At 42.8% G+C, this 16,659-nt stretch overlaps 2 protein-coding genes across 3 annotated transcripts in view; both read left to right on the plus strand.

Moving 5' to 3' along the window:
* Positions 1-6,027: 6,027 nt before the first annotated feature.
* On the plus strand, positions 6,028-7,122 carry LOC124116162 (polypeptide N-acetylgalactosaminyltransferase 5-like). Its single transcript, XM_046477398.2, has one exon. It carries the CDS (start codon positions 6,028-6,030, stop codon positions 7,120-7,122), a length of 1,095 nt encoding a protein of 364 aa, XP_046333354.2.
* A 7,700-nt stretch (positions 7,123-14,822) lies between these two features.
* LOC124116155 overlaps positions 14,823-16,659 on the plus strand; it is a 77,859-nt gene continuing 76,022 nt past the window's right edge. For both annotated transcript variants that reach the window (XM_046477387.2, XM_046477388.2), the window contains exon 1: positions 14,823-15,671. In XM_046477387.2, the coding sequence (XP_046333343.2) occupies positions 15,479-15,671 (193 nt within the window). In that variant the 5' untranslated portion in view covers positions 14,823-15,478. The remainder of the gene's footprint in view (positions 15,672-16,659) is intronic.

Below are 16,659 nucleotides of genomic sequence, written 5' to 3' on the forward strand. Positions count from 1 at the left end.
GTTATCCTACAACTATTTCAATGTCTGCGGTGGGTTCATTGTATAGAAGATGTTTTCCTACAACTATTTCAATGTCTGCGGTGGGTTCATTGTATAGAAGATGTTTTCCTACAACTATTTCAATGTCTGCGGTGGGTTCATTGTATAGAAGATGTTGTCCTACAATTACTTTAATGTCTGCGGTGGGTAAATTATATTGGAGATGTCCTAAAACTACCACGCCTACCACGAGTAGGTGTTTTGACAACCTAAGGTTCATAATCGTGATGAATCTGTGATTCAAAACCCGCGACAGGGTGGATCTTGGCAAGTCAGGGACGCAACTGTGGTCAATATCCGCACCTTCCATGTCTGGAATCTTGGTTGAAAACACAAATTGTCCGCGTTCTCCAATCTCAAATTAGAGTGAATGAATGAATGTTGTTTTACACCACAACCTGCTGTATCAGGGAAACCTTTAATAGCCGTGTCTGGACCAGGCAAACCAGTGACTTAAATGAATGAGCAACGATCCTTCGGACACGATGCCACCCGGTCAACTTAGTCACAGAGAGTGAGCATCCGGTATTCAAAGTGCTAGCCAACTGATATACCATGCACCAGTATAACCCATCTTCCCGAGGCAAGATAATTAACTGACTATAAAAGTCCATTTTCCACCCTTGCCGAACTAGGCTGGAATTCCTGGGCTCGATCGTATCGCCACCAGTCGCTATTGCCAGTTATGTCCTTTCTAAGCCTCTCCGGGGCGGTCGGGTAGCCTAGTGGTTAAAGCGTTTGCTCGTCACGCCGAAGACCCGAGTTCGATTCCCGACATGGGTACAATGTGTGAAGCCCATTTTTATGTCCCCTGTCGTGATACTGCTGGAATGTTTCCAAAAGCGGCGTAAAACCATACTCACTCAGTCACTCACGGTAAGCCTCTCCCATAGACCAATCAGAGCCCACCTCTCGTATCACGTTTGCTTCAAACAAAATGTCGGCGCCCGGTCAGGACGATCTGATCGATAATCAAGATCTATATTGGGATACAACGGGTCTTACATCACGAAATGCATCAAATCACGTTAGCACCTTGATTAAAACATGAAAAGATCTGGAAATTATCTCCTGACAACGAGTTGGCGGTGCACATGCTTTGCAAATCCTGCAATCGACTGAAATCTGCACGTCAGTTTACGAACCGGATTTCGTTGCGCGATTTTGATTGGACTTTGCAAAGACTCGTTAGTCCAGCCAAAATGTAACTCCATAATACCAGCCTAGTTCGGCAAGGGTGGAAACTGGACTTTTAACTCTCTTCCCTAGGGAAGATGCAGTATGACATGATTAACCAACTCAGACACAGTATACCGACTCCGAACCTGCCAGTCATTCTTTTATCCCCTTAATCCCGAGCGCCAGCAGGATAAGAAGAAAAGAGCCATCATTTAACGTATTTTGGTATGACGCGGATAGGGGTTCGAACCACCGACCTGCCGCTCTCGTGGCAGACGCTCTATCACTAGACCTCGAAGGTGATTATAAATCCCATTAAGTGAGTACTACACCTATGATGGATATTGATCATGAAGCTATATGTGTGTACCCTCATTAAACTAAGTGTAACTGTATATATTATTTTATAGATCACTTACATCCCTCTCGGATGTTCGACCGTGTCAACACTTCCATCGACCGATGTCTCACCACTTCAACGATGACATCCAGGTTAACAGGACCATAGACGTATCTGTCCTTCGTAAAAGAGCAGTTTTTTTGCGCCAAGTCTATGTGTCAAAATTGGAGTGACGACAGCCATTGTGTTTTTCGGCATCTTAAAAAGGCGGTCGCATAAAAAAGGCGGCCAGATAGTCAACTCCGGATATAATGAACTCGTTATATCCGATGTTCGCAATTCACATTGACAATAACGTCGAGTACCATCTGTATTCCGATGTATCCCAAGTTGATCAAACATTCACACATCTTCCGAACACCTCATGGCACCTTCACGACGCTATGATACCTTCCGGACACCTCATGGCACCTTCACGACGCTATGATACCTTCCGGACACCTCATGACACCTTCACGACGCTATGATACCTTCGGGACACCTCATGGCACCTTCACGACGCTATGATACCTTCCGGACACCTCATGACACCTTCATGACGCTATGATACCTTCCGGACACCTTCATGACACCTTCATGACACTATGATACCTTCCGGACACCTCATGACACCTTCACGACGCTATGCTACCTTCCGGACACCTCATGGCACCTTCACGACGCTATGATACCTTCCGGACACCTCATGACACCTTCATGACACTATGATACCTTCCGGACACCTCATGACACCTTCATGACACTATGATACCTTCGGGACACCTCATGACACCTTCACGACGCTATGATACCTTCCGGACACCTCATGACACCTTCACAACGCTATGATACCTTCCAGACACCTCATGGCCCCTTTCACGACGCTATGATACCTTCCGGACACCTCATGACACCTTCACGACGCTATGATACCTTCCGGACACCTCATGACACCTTCACTACGCTGTGATACCTTCCGGACACCTCATGGCAACTTCATGACACTATGATACCTTCCGGACACCTCATGGCACCTTCATGACGCTATGATACCTTCCGGACACCTCATGTCACCTTCATGACACTATGATACCTTCCGGACACCTCATGGCACCTTCACGACGCTATGATACCTTCCGGACACCTCATGGCACCTTCATGACACTATGATACCTTCCGGACACCTCATGACACCTTCACGACGCTATGATACCTTCCGGGCACCTCATGGCACCTTCACGACGCTGTGATACCTTCCGGACACCTCATGGCAACTTCATGACACTACGACACCATCCGAAAACCCCATGACACGCTCACAACACTGACACCTTGCGAACACCCCACGACACCTTCCTGACACACGATGGCAATTCTTGACACCCCACGACACCAATCACACATCTCTAACACCATCGTGACATACCAGGACTGACACCTTCCGGGCACCATCCTAAAATAGCAGATACCGCATGACACATCCCTGACACCCTATGACAACTTCCTGACATCCCCTGAAACCTTCCTGTTATACCATGACACCCCAGATACAGATGACATCCTCTTGATGACGCCACAATATGACATCCATAGCAATATTACAGCAGGGGCGACAACCTCATGAATCATCAATGCAAGAAAAGAATTCCGAATCCATCTTTATAAAAGTCCCAAAACAAATGTTGTTTCTTTGGAATAATGGCGCTTGGACACGGAGCTATTCTCCCCCGTGAGGGGCGGTCGGGTAGCCTAGTGGTTAAAGCGTTCGCTAGTCACGCCGAAGACCCGGGTTCGATTCCCGACATGGGTTCAATGTGTGAAGCCCATTTCTGGTGTCCCCCGCCGTGATATTGCTGGAAAATTGCTAAAAGTGGCGTAAAACCATACTCACTCACTATTCTCCCCCGTGAAAACCAGTAATTTGTTTAGCCGTCTTTTTCCGATAATCTCAGAATGCACTTGGATTGTTCCTGAGTGTAACCAGCCCCAATCGAATGTCAGGGTAGATCCATGACCCCTAGTGTGGATCCTATACACTGTCCACCACGACGAAGACCCGTGTCGTGTGGGGCTTCATAGTCATCATGCATTGACGAATCCATTAGAAAGTCTCGTGTTAATCGATGTGAAACAACATACCAGCATCAAATGGTCGGAGAAAGGTTGCTTGGTGTCTGGTTTGTTGTCGTGATGATTTTCAATGAGCCGTTAATGTGGGTGCGTTGTGCTTTAGGCCAATAAAAGCAATATTCACCAAGGATCATAATCAAGGCAATCGAACCCACGATCAATATCATTCCCATGAAGAGCAAACAATTCAAACATGCAACTCTCTTTTCTCCTGTTTCAGTAAGCAATTAGATTTACTGGTGATACGTGTTTCAAGAAACACTAGCGCCTTATTAGACATAGTTTGAGGGGTGATTGATTAGTTCTGAGCCTCACATAGAAAGGCTTGACCTGAAGACATTATAAAAATATCATAATCCCATTTCACATGGATACACTTTGCCAACGATATTTCGTAGAAGTCCAATGTTTGGCTGTCCAAATAAGCTGCTATGACGCCATAGTTCCAGTCCAAATGGGTTCCACCTAGAGCGTTTTTCATGCTTGGGAACAGATGGACGTTTGGCTTAGCTAGATCAGGAGACTAAGAAGGAGTATAAAGCCACAGTCATTACTGATTTGTGCACTGGCGAATTGTCCTGATGTCAGGGCAAACCTTTTCTCAGGTTCCCACATCTCGTAGTCTTAATTTCTTCCCGTAATTGCCTCTAATGTGCAGCATAATATGTTCCGTTTATTGTCTGGCCTTTTGGAAGATAGTCCTGCATGATGACATCCTCGGCATCTCTGACCCGTAATGGGACCCCCTACGTGGTCTTGTGGTAGAGCGTCCGCCCGGAGAGAGGAAGGTCCGGGGTTCGACACCTAGTCGCGTGATACCAAAAGACGTTAAAAGATGGTACTTGTCGTTACCCTGTCTGGCGCTCGGCATTAGGGGCTAAAACAAGGACTGGTCGTCTCGGAGTCAGTATACTGTGTCTGAGTGGGGTATTCATGTTAAACTGCAGCATGGTATCTCAGAATGATAGCACTATAAATCGGCATCAGTCCGGACTAGTACAAGCAGCCACACACACACACACACACACACACACAAGTGCATGCACGTCGCTATATAAGTGCAATAATCTTTGACGCGACGTTAAACCTCGTTAAAACTCATTTCACCTCGACCCGTGAAGATCCGGGGTAGAATAGGTCTTCAGCAACCCATGCTTGCTGTAAAAAGCGAATATGCTGGTCGTAAGAGGTGACTAACGGGATAGGGTGGTCAAGACTCGCTGACTTGGTTGATGCATGTCATCGAATCGCAATTGTGTGGATCGATGCTCATGATATCAATCACTGGATTGTCTGGTCCAGACTGTATTATTTACAGACCGCCGTCATATAGATAGAATATTGCTGAGTGCGGCGTAAAACAACAAACAAAACATTTCACCTCACCTCACCTCACCTCACCTCACCTCTAATAGCAGCGCTGCAGCGCGCCCAGCTCAAACTGCGATCATTTCTTTAGGCTAGGTTTGCGATAAAAACATTTTTGTGATTATAAGTAGTCGCACTGTCTTGATAGTGTTAAAAACGAGAGGATTCCTTTGTTTTACAGATAAAAAAGAAAAACATTTAACAACATCGATCAAAAAACATTGAGACCAAAACAACAACTAAACCAACGCTGCACGAAATACGGGTGGCGCACGTTCTCCCACGTGCAAGAACTGGTGACACACATTACTTGAGCCTCGTTTTGAAGTGTTGATCCTCTGCGTCCAGTCATCAACATGGCGTGCAAGGGCAGTTTAAAGGTAAAATGTCTGTTGGGCTTTGCGATCGTTGTACATGTGATCAACGTTGTTGTCGTTTACAAACTTGGACTGCTTACCCGTGTTGCGAAGATAAGAGGACGTGGCCCCATCGTACTCGAACGAAACACATCATACATCATAGATTTTGACAAAATTCGTGAAGATATTTTTCCTAGGAATTCGTTCACTGACGTGTCACGATTTTTCATCAATGTCACAAAATCTAACAAACTCTCAGTGGACAGACCCATTCCTGATACACGCCCTTACGAGTGCAGAAAGGTCAATATATCCGGTGCAGCCCTCCCTTCTGTGTCTGTTATAATCCCCATGCATAACGAACCATGGTCGACTTTATTGAGAACTCTTCACAGCGTCATCAACAACAGTCCACCCCATCTTCTGTATGAAGTCATCGTCATTGACGACATGAGTGATCTCCCCTTCCTTATAAAACCTATGAAGCACTACCTGCGTCGATTCCCTAAAGTATCGCTGATACGATCAGCACATCGCTTAGGAACTATGAAATCACGGAATATGGGGGCCAAAATGGCTCAAGGGGAGGTTCTAGTTTTTTTAGATTCTCACACAGAAGCGAACGTCGGCTGGCTGGAGCCGATAGTTTGGGAAATATACAAAAACAGACGGACCGTCATTCAACCAGCAATTGATACCATTGACGCCATGACCTTCGAGTACCGGAAGTACATGGAGAACATGCGCGGAGAGATCCAGTGGAGCCTCGGTTTCACGTTTGCGCCGATTCCACCAAGAGCTTTACTAGGGAGAACCAGCACTGACCCCATACTTACTCCTGCTATCGTTGGTTGTTGTTTTGCCGTGGATAGAAGGTACTACTTGGATTTGGGGGGTCTTGATGAAGGGATGAAGACTTGGGGAGGAGAGGATGTGGAGTTCTCCCTACGGGTGTGGTTGTGTGGTGGCAATATGAAGATCCTGGAGTGTTCCCGTGTTGGTCATATTTTCAAGTCAGGACATCCCTTTGCCGTGTCGTATAATGATCTTCTCTACAACGAACAACGTATTGCGGAACTCTGGCTAGGGGATTATAAGAAGATTTTCTATGCAGTTCATGGGGGAAGAGTAACTCACTCCACCGACTTCGGTGACCTGTCCACAATCAGGGACACTCAACACAATCTAAACTGTAATCGTTTCACCTGGTACCTTGAAAACGTCTTTCCAGAACTTGACGTTCCACCTCTGTCATCTGTAAAATTCGGCAGTGTTAAAAATTCGGCAAGTTCTCTGTGTATCGGAATAGATAATACGTCACCAAATACTTTTCATTTGATTCTGTGCTGGGGGTCCGGATCTTCTAGCGTAGCTCTTACGAAAAACGGATTTCTGAAGGCGAGGGGCAAATGCATGGGGTCCGAGAACAGGTATATTGTGCTGAAGCCGTGCAGCATCGATGACCTTGGTCAACAGTGGACCTATACAGCCAATCAGCAGCTGGTGTGGCATGATGGGAAAAGTTGCATGATGCACGTGAGCGACCCTGACCCCGCGACAGGTCACCGTCAGACCATTATGTTGATGCCATGTGAAATAAAGAAGGAGCATGTGGAGTTTACACAATGGACATTCACCTACAGCCTCTCGTTTTCTGACAATATGTGAACAAAATAATTTCTTGCAATATGAAAAGCCAAGTCCCTGTTCCATTAAAGCTTAATAAATATGCATATGGTTTCATTTTTTCATTGGGGGCGATGTTAGAACAGTTCCCGTGATTACTTTGCGAGTCGGGTAGATTCAGTTCTCGGATGTATTTGACACTCGGTGGTCAGCATCGCTGACTTGGTTGATGCATTTCATCGTATTCCAATTGCGTTAATCGATGCTCATTGTGCCAATCACTGGATTGTATCGTCCAGACTGGATTCTTTACAGATCGCCGTCATATAGCTTGAATATTGCTGAGTGCGGCATTAAACAACAAACAAACAAATAAACCCTAATCTTGTATTTTCCCCGATGGCGTCAAGCGATGTTCAAATCGTAGGATCCCTTTGGGAGACGGGCTCGTAAAGGTCCCAAAACCATATTGCATGTCGCTACAGGCCTCACTGTGTGTTGAAGGTGGATACTCCAGTTTCTTTAAATATATTCCAGAGGGACACGTGAAAATGTGCGTCCATCTACCTTCCTATGTTTAAAGGGCACGGGTGGCCCAGTCGTCTAAGGCGCCGCGATTCGCACTGCAGAGTTGCGTCCCTTGGGCACGCCAGAAACCTATGATTGTGGGTTCGAATCCCGGTTCGCCCCGATTGTTTCTAGGTTTGTCAGCACCATACCCGTGCTCGTGGGTTTCACCGAAGTGGCAAACGTCTGAGACTTTTCCTCCCACATTAAGCTGACACGCCATGATATAACTGGAATATTGTTAACAGCGGCGTTACACCCAACTCCCTCACTCACTCACTCCTATGGTTAGGTACATTCTGCTGGAGTATCGCGCATGAAGCTGGGGCACCGTATGCACCCATGATCCCCAGTGAGATGGCCTATTATCCCGTGTTTTAAACTGTATAAATGATATTGTTATGCCCAAATATGTTTGACTAATTTGTTTTTAAATATAACTTTGTATTCAAGACTCAATTGCAAAAATGATTCAATCTTAAGTACCCCTATGCATGTCATGGTCACATTACCCGAGAAGGTTCGTGGTGGAATTGGTCTTCAACGACCCATGCTTGTCATAAGAGGCGACTAACGGGATCGGGTACATGTAATCGTATCCCAATAGCGTAGATCGATACTCATGATGTCAATCACTGGATTGTCTGGTCCAGACTCCATTCTTTGCAGACGGACGTCACAAAGGTGGAATATTGCTGAGTGCGGCGTTAAACAACAAGCAAACACACATGGTCACAGTATATACTTAAGCTGTGAAAAACACTTAATATTTCTCAAGGTATTGTAGGCATGTTATGGGTGTTAGCCATATAATTGGATTGGGAGTTAACTTTAGTAATAGCTGCTTGAAGCTTTTCAATCGAGGTTTCACCATCAAAGTCATTCCAGATGATATGATGAAAGACGTTCAGAGAAATTTACTAAACACGACACGTGGCTTGTCAACACGATATGGGTTGAGCAACGTCACGGGTAAGATGGCACTCGATCAACCGACTCGCAGCCTGATCAGCGGATCCAATGAAGTTGATTTTTACGACAAATCTGCTGAAGTGCCATCTCTTAACGTCAAGGGGGCACGGGGGGCACGGGGGGCCAAGTCGTCTACGGCGCCGCGATTCGCTGTGCAGAGTTGCGTCCCTGAGCCACGCCAGAAACCTATGATTGTGGGTTCGAATCCCGGGTCACCCCGATTATGTTTCTATGTTTGTCAGCACCATACCCGTGCTCATGGGTTTCACTGAAGTGGTAAATGTCTGAGAACTATATCACTTCGGGCTTTCCTCCCACATTAAGCTGACACGCCGTGATATGACTGGAATACTGTTAAAAGCGGCGTTAAACCAAACTCACCCACTCACTCACTCTTAACGTCACTTGGTATAAGACGGTCGGAGATGGAACGGATTCGATTATTTACAGACCGCCGTCATATAGCTGGAATGTTGCTGAAAGCGGCATTAAACAACAAACAAAACAATACAAAAAATTGTGACATGGATGTTATCAATGAGTCTAGCATTTCACATATTGTTTTTTCAGTAAACTTCAGATGGTATTTGCTTTCATTTTTGACAATTGACCTAAAGATAAATGTGCAAATGCATCTTTCGACACCACGTTTTGTAACAAAGGCTCAATGAATTAAGGGATGAATTTTTTCCTTTAGTTTTGCATGTGGGATTGTAGTGTACAAAAGCCTTCTTGTTATTGAATACCCGTGTGCCTCTGTTCAACACAGTAGATCATGGAAAGAATATTCGTGTTCTTCAAATTGGAGTTAGGTGAACATTTCGAGGACACGCCTCAACCAAAGGAAGGTCATATTGCATCGTGAATGGAGAAAACTCTACGTTCTCTACAGTAAGGACATTGAAACGTAACAAGGCATATTTGTTCTTACGTGCGTATAATCAGTTCCCTCACGAAATTGGAATGTGAATGAATTTGTAGAAGAAGTCGTGATGAGACAAACCGTAGCCCATGAAGCCGGCGTGGAAGGCCCCTGCTGTTACGAGTGGTCGCCATGTTTGCTCTGCTTGAGCCGGCTTTGAGGGTCGTTCTCAAAAGTTTGTATTTATTTTTGTCATCAAAGTTTATCAAAGCACAATTGTATAATTCATCCCAAAGATGAGAAACTGATGATGCACAAAATGTGTTAAATAAACTGCGGAGTGACGCCCAAGTGTGTTTTAAGTCAGAAGACAGAGATACAAATTACTTTGGTTTTTCATGTTGAATTATTGTAGACCTTGAATCGGCCCCCATCATTCGGCAACAACAATCGGAAGAGGGCCGTTTGCGACGTAATGGGCGAACTATTTCTGTTACGGCAACGCTTCAAAACTCAAATATCACGAGAATTTAGTTGGTTAATCCTGGCGTTTAATGGGGAGAGTTTATGTTAAATTCCGATAGCGTTTCAGATGGAATTTCGTCAGCTTTGTTTATATTTTGGGTCGTTTGTGAAACTGTTGGCCCATGAACCGGTAAATAAATTGAAAATGGTCATTATAAGCTCTTCACGTAATGTTTTGCAACATGTTCGGAATACTTTGTGCTTGACTAATTTAGTTCAAACACCCGCGTAAAGGAAAATTAGCATTGCAAGCATAGTCCAGATTTTTGGCTAAGAGCAAGCGGCTTCCATAAACTTTGCGTTTTCCATAGGCCGCTTCTGATCATTAAGGGGTGATAGGGTAGTCGAGTAGTTCATGCGTTGACTTGTCACATCGATGACCGGGTTCGATTCCCAACATGACTGAGGTCGATTCTGAGTGACCCAGGTTTTGATATTGTAAAGGACTTGACGAAAAGACCTAACAGAGGTCACTCATGACCATATGAAACTTTCGAATTGACAAAAACAGCGAACAGAGGTCCCTCAGACGGCCATTCTAAACTTCCGGAAAAACAAAAAGAGTACTCGGATGTCACATCATTGCTGATATTCCAGTTACGTTTCTGGCATTTGTCGATAGATCGCCTATATATGATCAGGCAACAATCCAGTGATTGATATCATGAGCAACGATCCATGCAATTTTGATACGATGACATAAATCAACCAATTTAGCGAGCCTAGCCACCCGATCCCATTAGTCACCTCTTACGACAGAACAGAACAGAACTTTATTACGCCCAAGGCTACAAAAAGTAGCATGTTGAGGTTTAACAGGAGATGTGACGTATAATAGTGATGGCAGCTTTAATAGTTATTTAAATGTAGTCATTACTATTTTACAATATTTTGATAATTTTTTCAAGAAGATATTATTTTTCCAATGAAACATCTGTTGAAGTTTAAAAATAGATAGGGTACAGTAAGAGTCTTTGGTATGTATAATTGTCTTACTTCTTTAAAATATTCACATTTAAAAATATAATGATATTCATCCGCAATGTCTTGGCATTTACAAACAGTACACTTTCTATCTAATAAAGGGGTGTGATTCCATCTTCCACATTCAATCGGTAAAAAATGGCAAGAAGTTCTGAAAAGTAGTAGTGGTATGTACACTCGTTTTGGTAAATTACACAGATATGTTTCCAGAGAGATATTATCTTTAATGACTTTATAGAATTTTCCTTTACTTGAATTTGTGACATCAGAATTCCACCGTTGTATAAACTGATCTTCCAAACAAGTTCTAATCACAAATGTAAGCTAATCAACTGATGAAAATGACTGATTTATCCAAACATTGTTATTACCTGTCGTAACAAGAATATGTTTAACAAACTTTAGCCAATTTTGGGGTTGATTATTTACAGTGTAGTTATAATACAAATTTTTATACACAATTAATGAAAGTTTGGTGGCTTTTCCAGATAGCAATCCTCCCCAAAAAGTGATGATTCTTGTCATGACAGTAATATACAGAGGTAGTAGTCGCCTTTTACGACGGGTTGCTGAAAACCTAGTCTAACCCGGATTTTCACGGGTCCCACAAGAACTGATTTATTTTATCAGATGTGACCATATGGATGATAAGCAGACTTTGTTCTTTTAATACTTGCATGTATTGTGCTTGTACCAACGCAAAATGGCGAGGCAAGGCGAAATGCATTAAAACTGATTTTAGAGGTTTTCGTGAATCGTGTTTCAAATATGTGAACGTGAGCACATCTTTGACCCTAGTTGATTTACTGGACGTCAGCTAAACACACATGTGGTTAAAGATACATCTCGAGTTACGGTTCTGCACTCTATAACCATACTTCTGTACTTAACCATGTCATAACGTCAAAATTTACAAGTGATAGAAAAGAATTTTTTTTTAATTATTAGACATATAAAATGTGTCCGGTAATTTTCAGAGTCATATAGTGTGACATTAAAATCTGTTATTACCTCTGGGTAAAATAGGGGTCCTTGTCACACCTCGTCATTTTTAATATTTTATCACAACTGAACATCCGACTATATCTTTTTGGTAACAGAAACAACGAAAACCATCGTATTTGATTGTATCCTTACCGAATCAAGAGAAAAACGGTGTTCTCATCTTAACAAAAAAGATACCGAGAGATTTTCAATGTTTTTAAATTGCTGACTCTTAACATCTCGTATCTGACATTTTGTTAACAAAGTGTCCATGCTTTGTCCAGCCTCGTGCAAAGTGGTGCTCGGAATGTCCGACGTAAATGACCCGTCCAGCCCCAGTTGACGTTGTTACCGTGTCATGCAAAAAAGGCAGTGTAAACCTTGAATTCTAAGCTGCAAATGTGTATAACAATGACAGATTAAGGGGGAAACAGATCAGATCGGTAGAGGGCAAATGTCAATAAGGAAAGCTCGTCTATGTTAGTCCCTATTTAAAACAATCCGTCACACATTCCCCCACATGCCTGTACCCCGGTAATGAAAGGTAGTTGCCTGAGGAGGATGGGGAAGGACTCATCCCCAGTTGCGGCACGTCCCCGCCCATAGGCGGCTAAATATTGACACAAACCCGCATGAGGCCATGGTTAGCCATCCAATCAGAACGTTTGCTAGTGGATTTGAACCGGCATAGGTGAGCGTGGCTGGACCTCTGTGGGTGAAGGACGTGTGGTCAGTACAGAGGGACAAAACGTGACCTATTAACCATTAACCAATGATGTATCACGGATATTTTCGTGGTAAAGTTGGAGTTGGTTGGTCTAATGCGTAGACAGTATATCTCTCTATCTGTATATCGAGAGAAAGAGAGATAGAAAGAGAGAGCGCGACTTTACAATGTGGAGATACGTCGCCGTTAAGTCATACTTAACTATAGAATGCGATCAGTTGTAACTAATACTTTACTATAGACGGACGGAAGTCGTAACTCATACTTTACTATTGATGGACGGTCGTCGTAACTCATACTTTACTATAGACGGACGGCAGTCGTAACTCATTTTATTTAGGACGGACGGCAGTCGTAACTCATACTTTGCTATAGACGGACGGTAGTCGTAACTCATGCTTTACTATAGACGGGCGGTAGTCGTAAGTCATACTTTACTATAGACGGACGGTAGTCGTAACTTATACTTTACTATAGACGGACGGTAGTCGTAACTCATACTTTACTATGGATTGGGGCAGTTGTAACTCGGCAGACATCGTTGCTCGTGCGTAACCGCGAAGAGCTGTCTATTCATATTGTGATTTATGGTCTCGAATTGGCGCAGGAAAGCCATTGTTTCAAACGCCAGTATGGGCCAAGGGGTTATCGAAGCTGACAGGATTAGAAACTAATGGGTTCGAATCCCACATCACGGTTATGCCCCTAAACGCTGCCGCACCATATTTGTGATTTTCACAAACCAAACGTGGTATAACAAATACCATATCCGTCAAGGGACGGTTAACGTCAGTACATAAAAATGACGCCGTGATATAACTGAAATATTGTACAAAGCAATCAGATTTGCCCATCACAACGAACACAATCTTATTTCAGGTTTGTTTCTTCTATATGGATAACATTAATTTTGTGAATCTCTCCGACCGTGTTTGTTTGTTGTGTTAACGCCGCACTCAGTAATATTCCAGCTATATGACGGCATCCTGTAAATATTCGAGTATGGATCTGACAATCGAGTGATTGATATCATAAGCAACGGCCCCCGTCGGGGTATGATGACAAGCAATCAACCAAGTCACCGAGCCTGTCGACCTGTCCGATTTAGTCGCCTTTCGGAGTCCTAACGGGTGCAGATAAGGTAGAAACGTTAATTAAATGTACCGTATTCGACGTAATAAGCGCTCAGGGTGCTCTCAATATTAGAAATAGGGGTCTCTTAATAAAATATAATTTTGGTGAGGAAGACAGAGTTGAAAGGTCGTATATTTCGTGGTTTATGTCGACAGCCTGAAATGATTGAAAAGAAAAGTATGTGCGTATTATACACGACAGATATATTTTCCAAAATTTAATTGCCCATAATTAAGGGTGCATAAAACACACGAGTGTGTATTATACACCAATAAATAAGTGTACATTGATCAATCGGAAGGGGTGCTAATTGGGATTGTTCACTAGCTAAAATATTAGCAAATATTGCCGTGAGCACTTATTACGGCGGGGCACTTATTACGTCGAATGCGGTACTACTAAAAAAAAGTTAAGAACACCCCCGTCAAAAAAATTAAAGAACATCCGATTCTTTGCCATGACATATTAACTCTAGTAAAATGAAACAATCAAATGTTCTTTAACTTCTTTCTAGTTGTGGATATACTGAACAAAATAAAATAGGGGTCATGAATATTTTGTGTGCTCTGTCTTCACTACAAAAAACAATCCTAAAAAATATGCATGACCCCTAACTTATTTTGTTCAGTATATGCTTTGTTGGTTTTTTTTGTTCAGGATGTGTTTTTTTCAGAATAATACGAAGAGTCACGATGCGACTGCTTCTATGACAAATGTGTTTTGATAACAAGTATCGATTTTTTGGAACAATTACGTTCAACAAGTATCAGTGTGAAAGCTACATTAAACCTACATATATTGATATATAATCCTTCTACAACACAGGTGAATGTGTTCAAAGTGTAGCACAGACGTCAGCTGCTGTTGAATATACACTTATAAATTATACGATCCACCTGTCGGACGAGTTTTACCTTATTTCTCTCTTGTACTAATTCCCACCTCCTCCTCAACCCCACCCCCTACGAGTTCATCCTTCGACCACGCCCACCTGTCCCCGTAAGCGGCGCGTGTGCTACGAAAACCAACCCTCATACCTGTCTTTTATACTCAATAATGTTTGTACTACATAGCCTAGTCGGTGGAATGTGACCTACCTTACTAACAAAAAAATAATCAATAAAACGAACGAAACACGAAAACTAAATGGCCGCGGTATGTGCTACAATGCAGGCATATTTCACTCAGGCGTTGCTTTCCCCAACCCTAGTCGGGAGACTGGTTAAGGGCCGGAGTGGTCAACCGTCTATATTTAGGGCAAACTTCACCTATATGCTTGTGTAGTGGGCTATGACAAACGACCGCATACCTGAGACAAGTCCACCTTAGCGTAAATTGTCGGCCGTGCTCGTTTGCAGTGCAGTGAAGCACGATAGGGCTTGTGCCTGGACACTTAGCAGAGACAGGGACGAGAAGACCCGAGGATACCTGATTTGTGACAGGAGAAATTGAAACGCGGTGGTGTCGGCATACGTACATTCATAGTTTGGACAGGTAAATAGCTACAACGCGATTTACCTGGATCTTACCTGTGACGCGAGGATACACTGATAGCGTCCGTCCCTCTCTAGGGCACACACAGATGCTCGGTTTAACTTCGCCTGTCAACTAGACAGTGGACAGGCCCGCTTAAATTGACAATTATGCTTCATCTCAAGATGGTGTCGTTGTGGAAATTGTGTATTATTGTGCTATTGTTTGAGTATTGTTCGTGTCAGAATGCATGCGAGCAGCCGAATGTTGCAGGAATCGTTGTGGGAAGTGTTTTTGGGACTTTGGCAGTTGTAGCCCTGATTCTAGGAGTTGTAGCGTTCTTGCTGTGGAGACGAAATAAAGGTAAGATACACTCATATATATAGATACTGATGCTACCTTGTTTTCTCGCCTGTCATATGATTAATTGTCACATCAGCCAGGTGTTTGATAACTGTCAATTAGACAGTTACAAGTTTACTTGCTCCACTCTTAATTTCAGCTCACCCATCACACGAACAATCTCAAAAACAATATAAAAATATTTGAACAAATATTACATTAACCAAATATCTTTTATCATGTATTTAATTGTTAGTGAATATGTAGACATGATAAATGATATTCCAATATATACTAAACAAACATTTTTCACACTAAAAATATCACATATGCAGGTAGGTGAAAAATGAATTTTATCAATGACATCCTCATTAGCAAATAGTTTCCCCTTATCATCTTCATGATTTTCTTGACATGTGGACACACCCCTTTCCATTACAATCCTACACGAGCATATTTCTTTAAGAGTCTCTTTATTCAAGCCAGTGTCATGTAAGAATGTTGACATCAGAGGTATGCTCAGTGGTGTATTGAAATTGACAATTGAAATCTACACAAGAAAGTGACACCAGTGAAGCATAGATTGACATATTTTATCAGGTAAACAAACAGGTGTATTGATCCGGGTAAGCTACAAAGGTATGAATGGATCTTAACAGGTGAAAATACATACCAGTATCGTTAAGTAGAAAGGGCAACATTTATTGGCATAAGGTGGTAAATTGATTGTTAATTTTGATATTGACTACAAGGTATTTAATCATCAAATATATTTGATCATTTTTTAATTTCTCTTTAAGTTAATATGGTAGATATTGAGTGATGAAGATAATGCTCAATGCAGTCATTGTTTGATGGTTCTTTTCCTGTGTTGTAGTCTGACATATGAACTTGCATTCCAATGAATCTGTAACATCATCAACAATATTTATGTAGTTTGTTTCTTGTTGAAAGCCACACTCAGCAATATTCAAGCTATATGACGGCGGTCTGTAAATAATCGAATCTG

The sequence above is a fragment of the Haliotis rufescens genome, unplaced genomic scaffold, assembly GCF_023055435.1.
Source record: "Haliotis rufescens isolate VD_foot unplaced genomic scaffold, xgHalRufe1.0.p SCAF_3, whole genome shotgun sequence".
Taxonomy (NCBI): domain Eukaryota; kingdom Metazoa; phylum Mollusca; class Gastropoda; order Lepetellida; family Haliotidae; genus Haliotis; species Haliotis rufescens.

What these genes read in the sequence shown, in the direction of transcription:
- LOC124116162 (XM_046477398.2), top strand. Translation starts at nt 6,028, where the DNA reads ATGGCTCAAGGGGAGGTTCTAGTTTTTTTAGATTCTCACACAGAAGCG.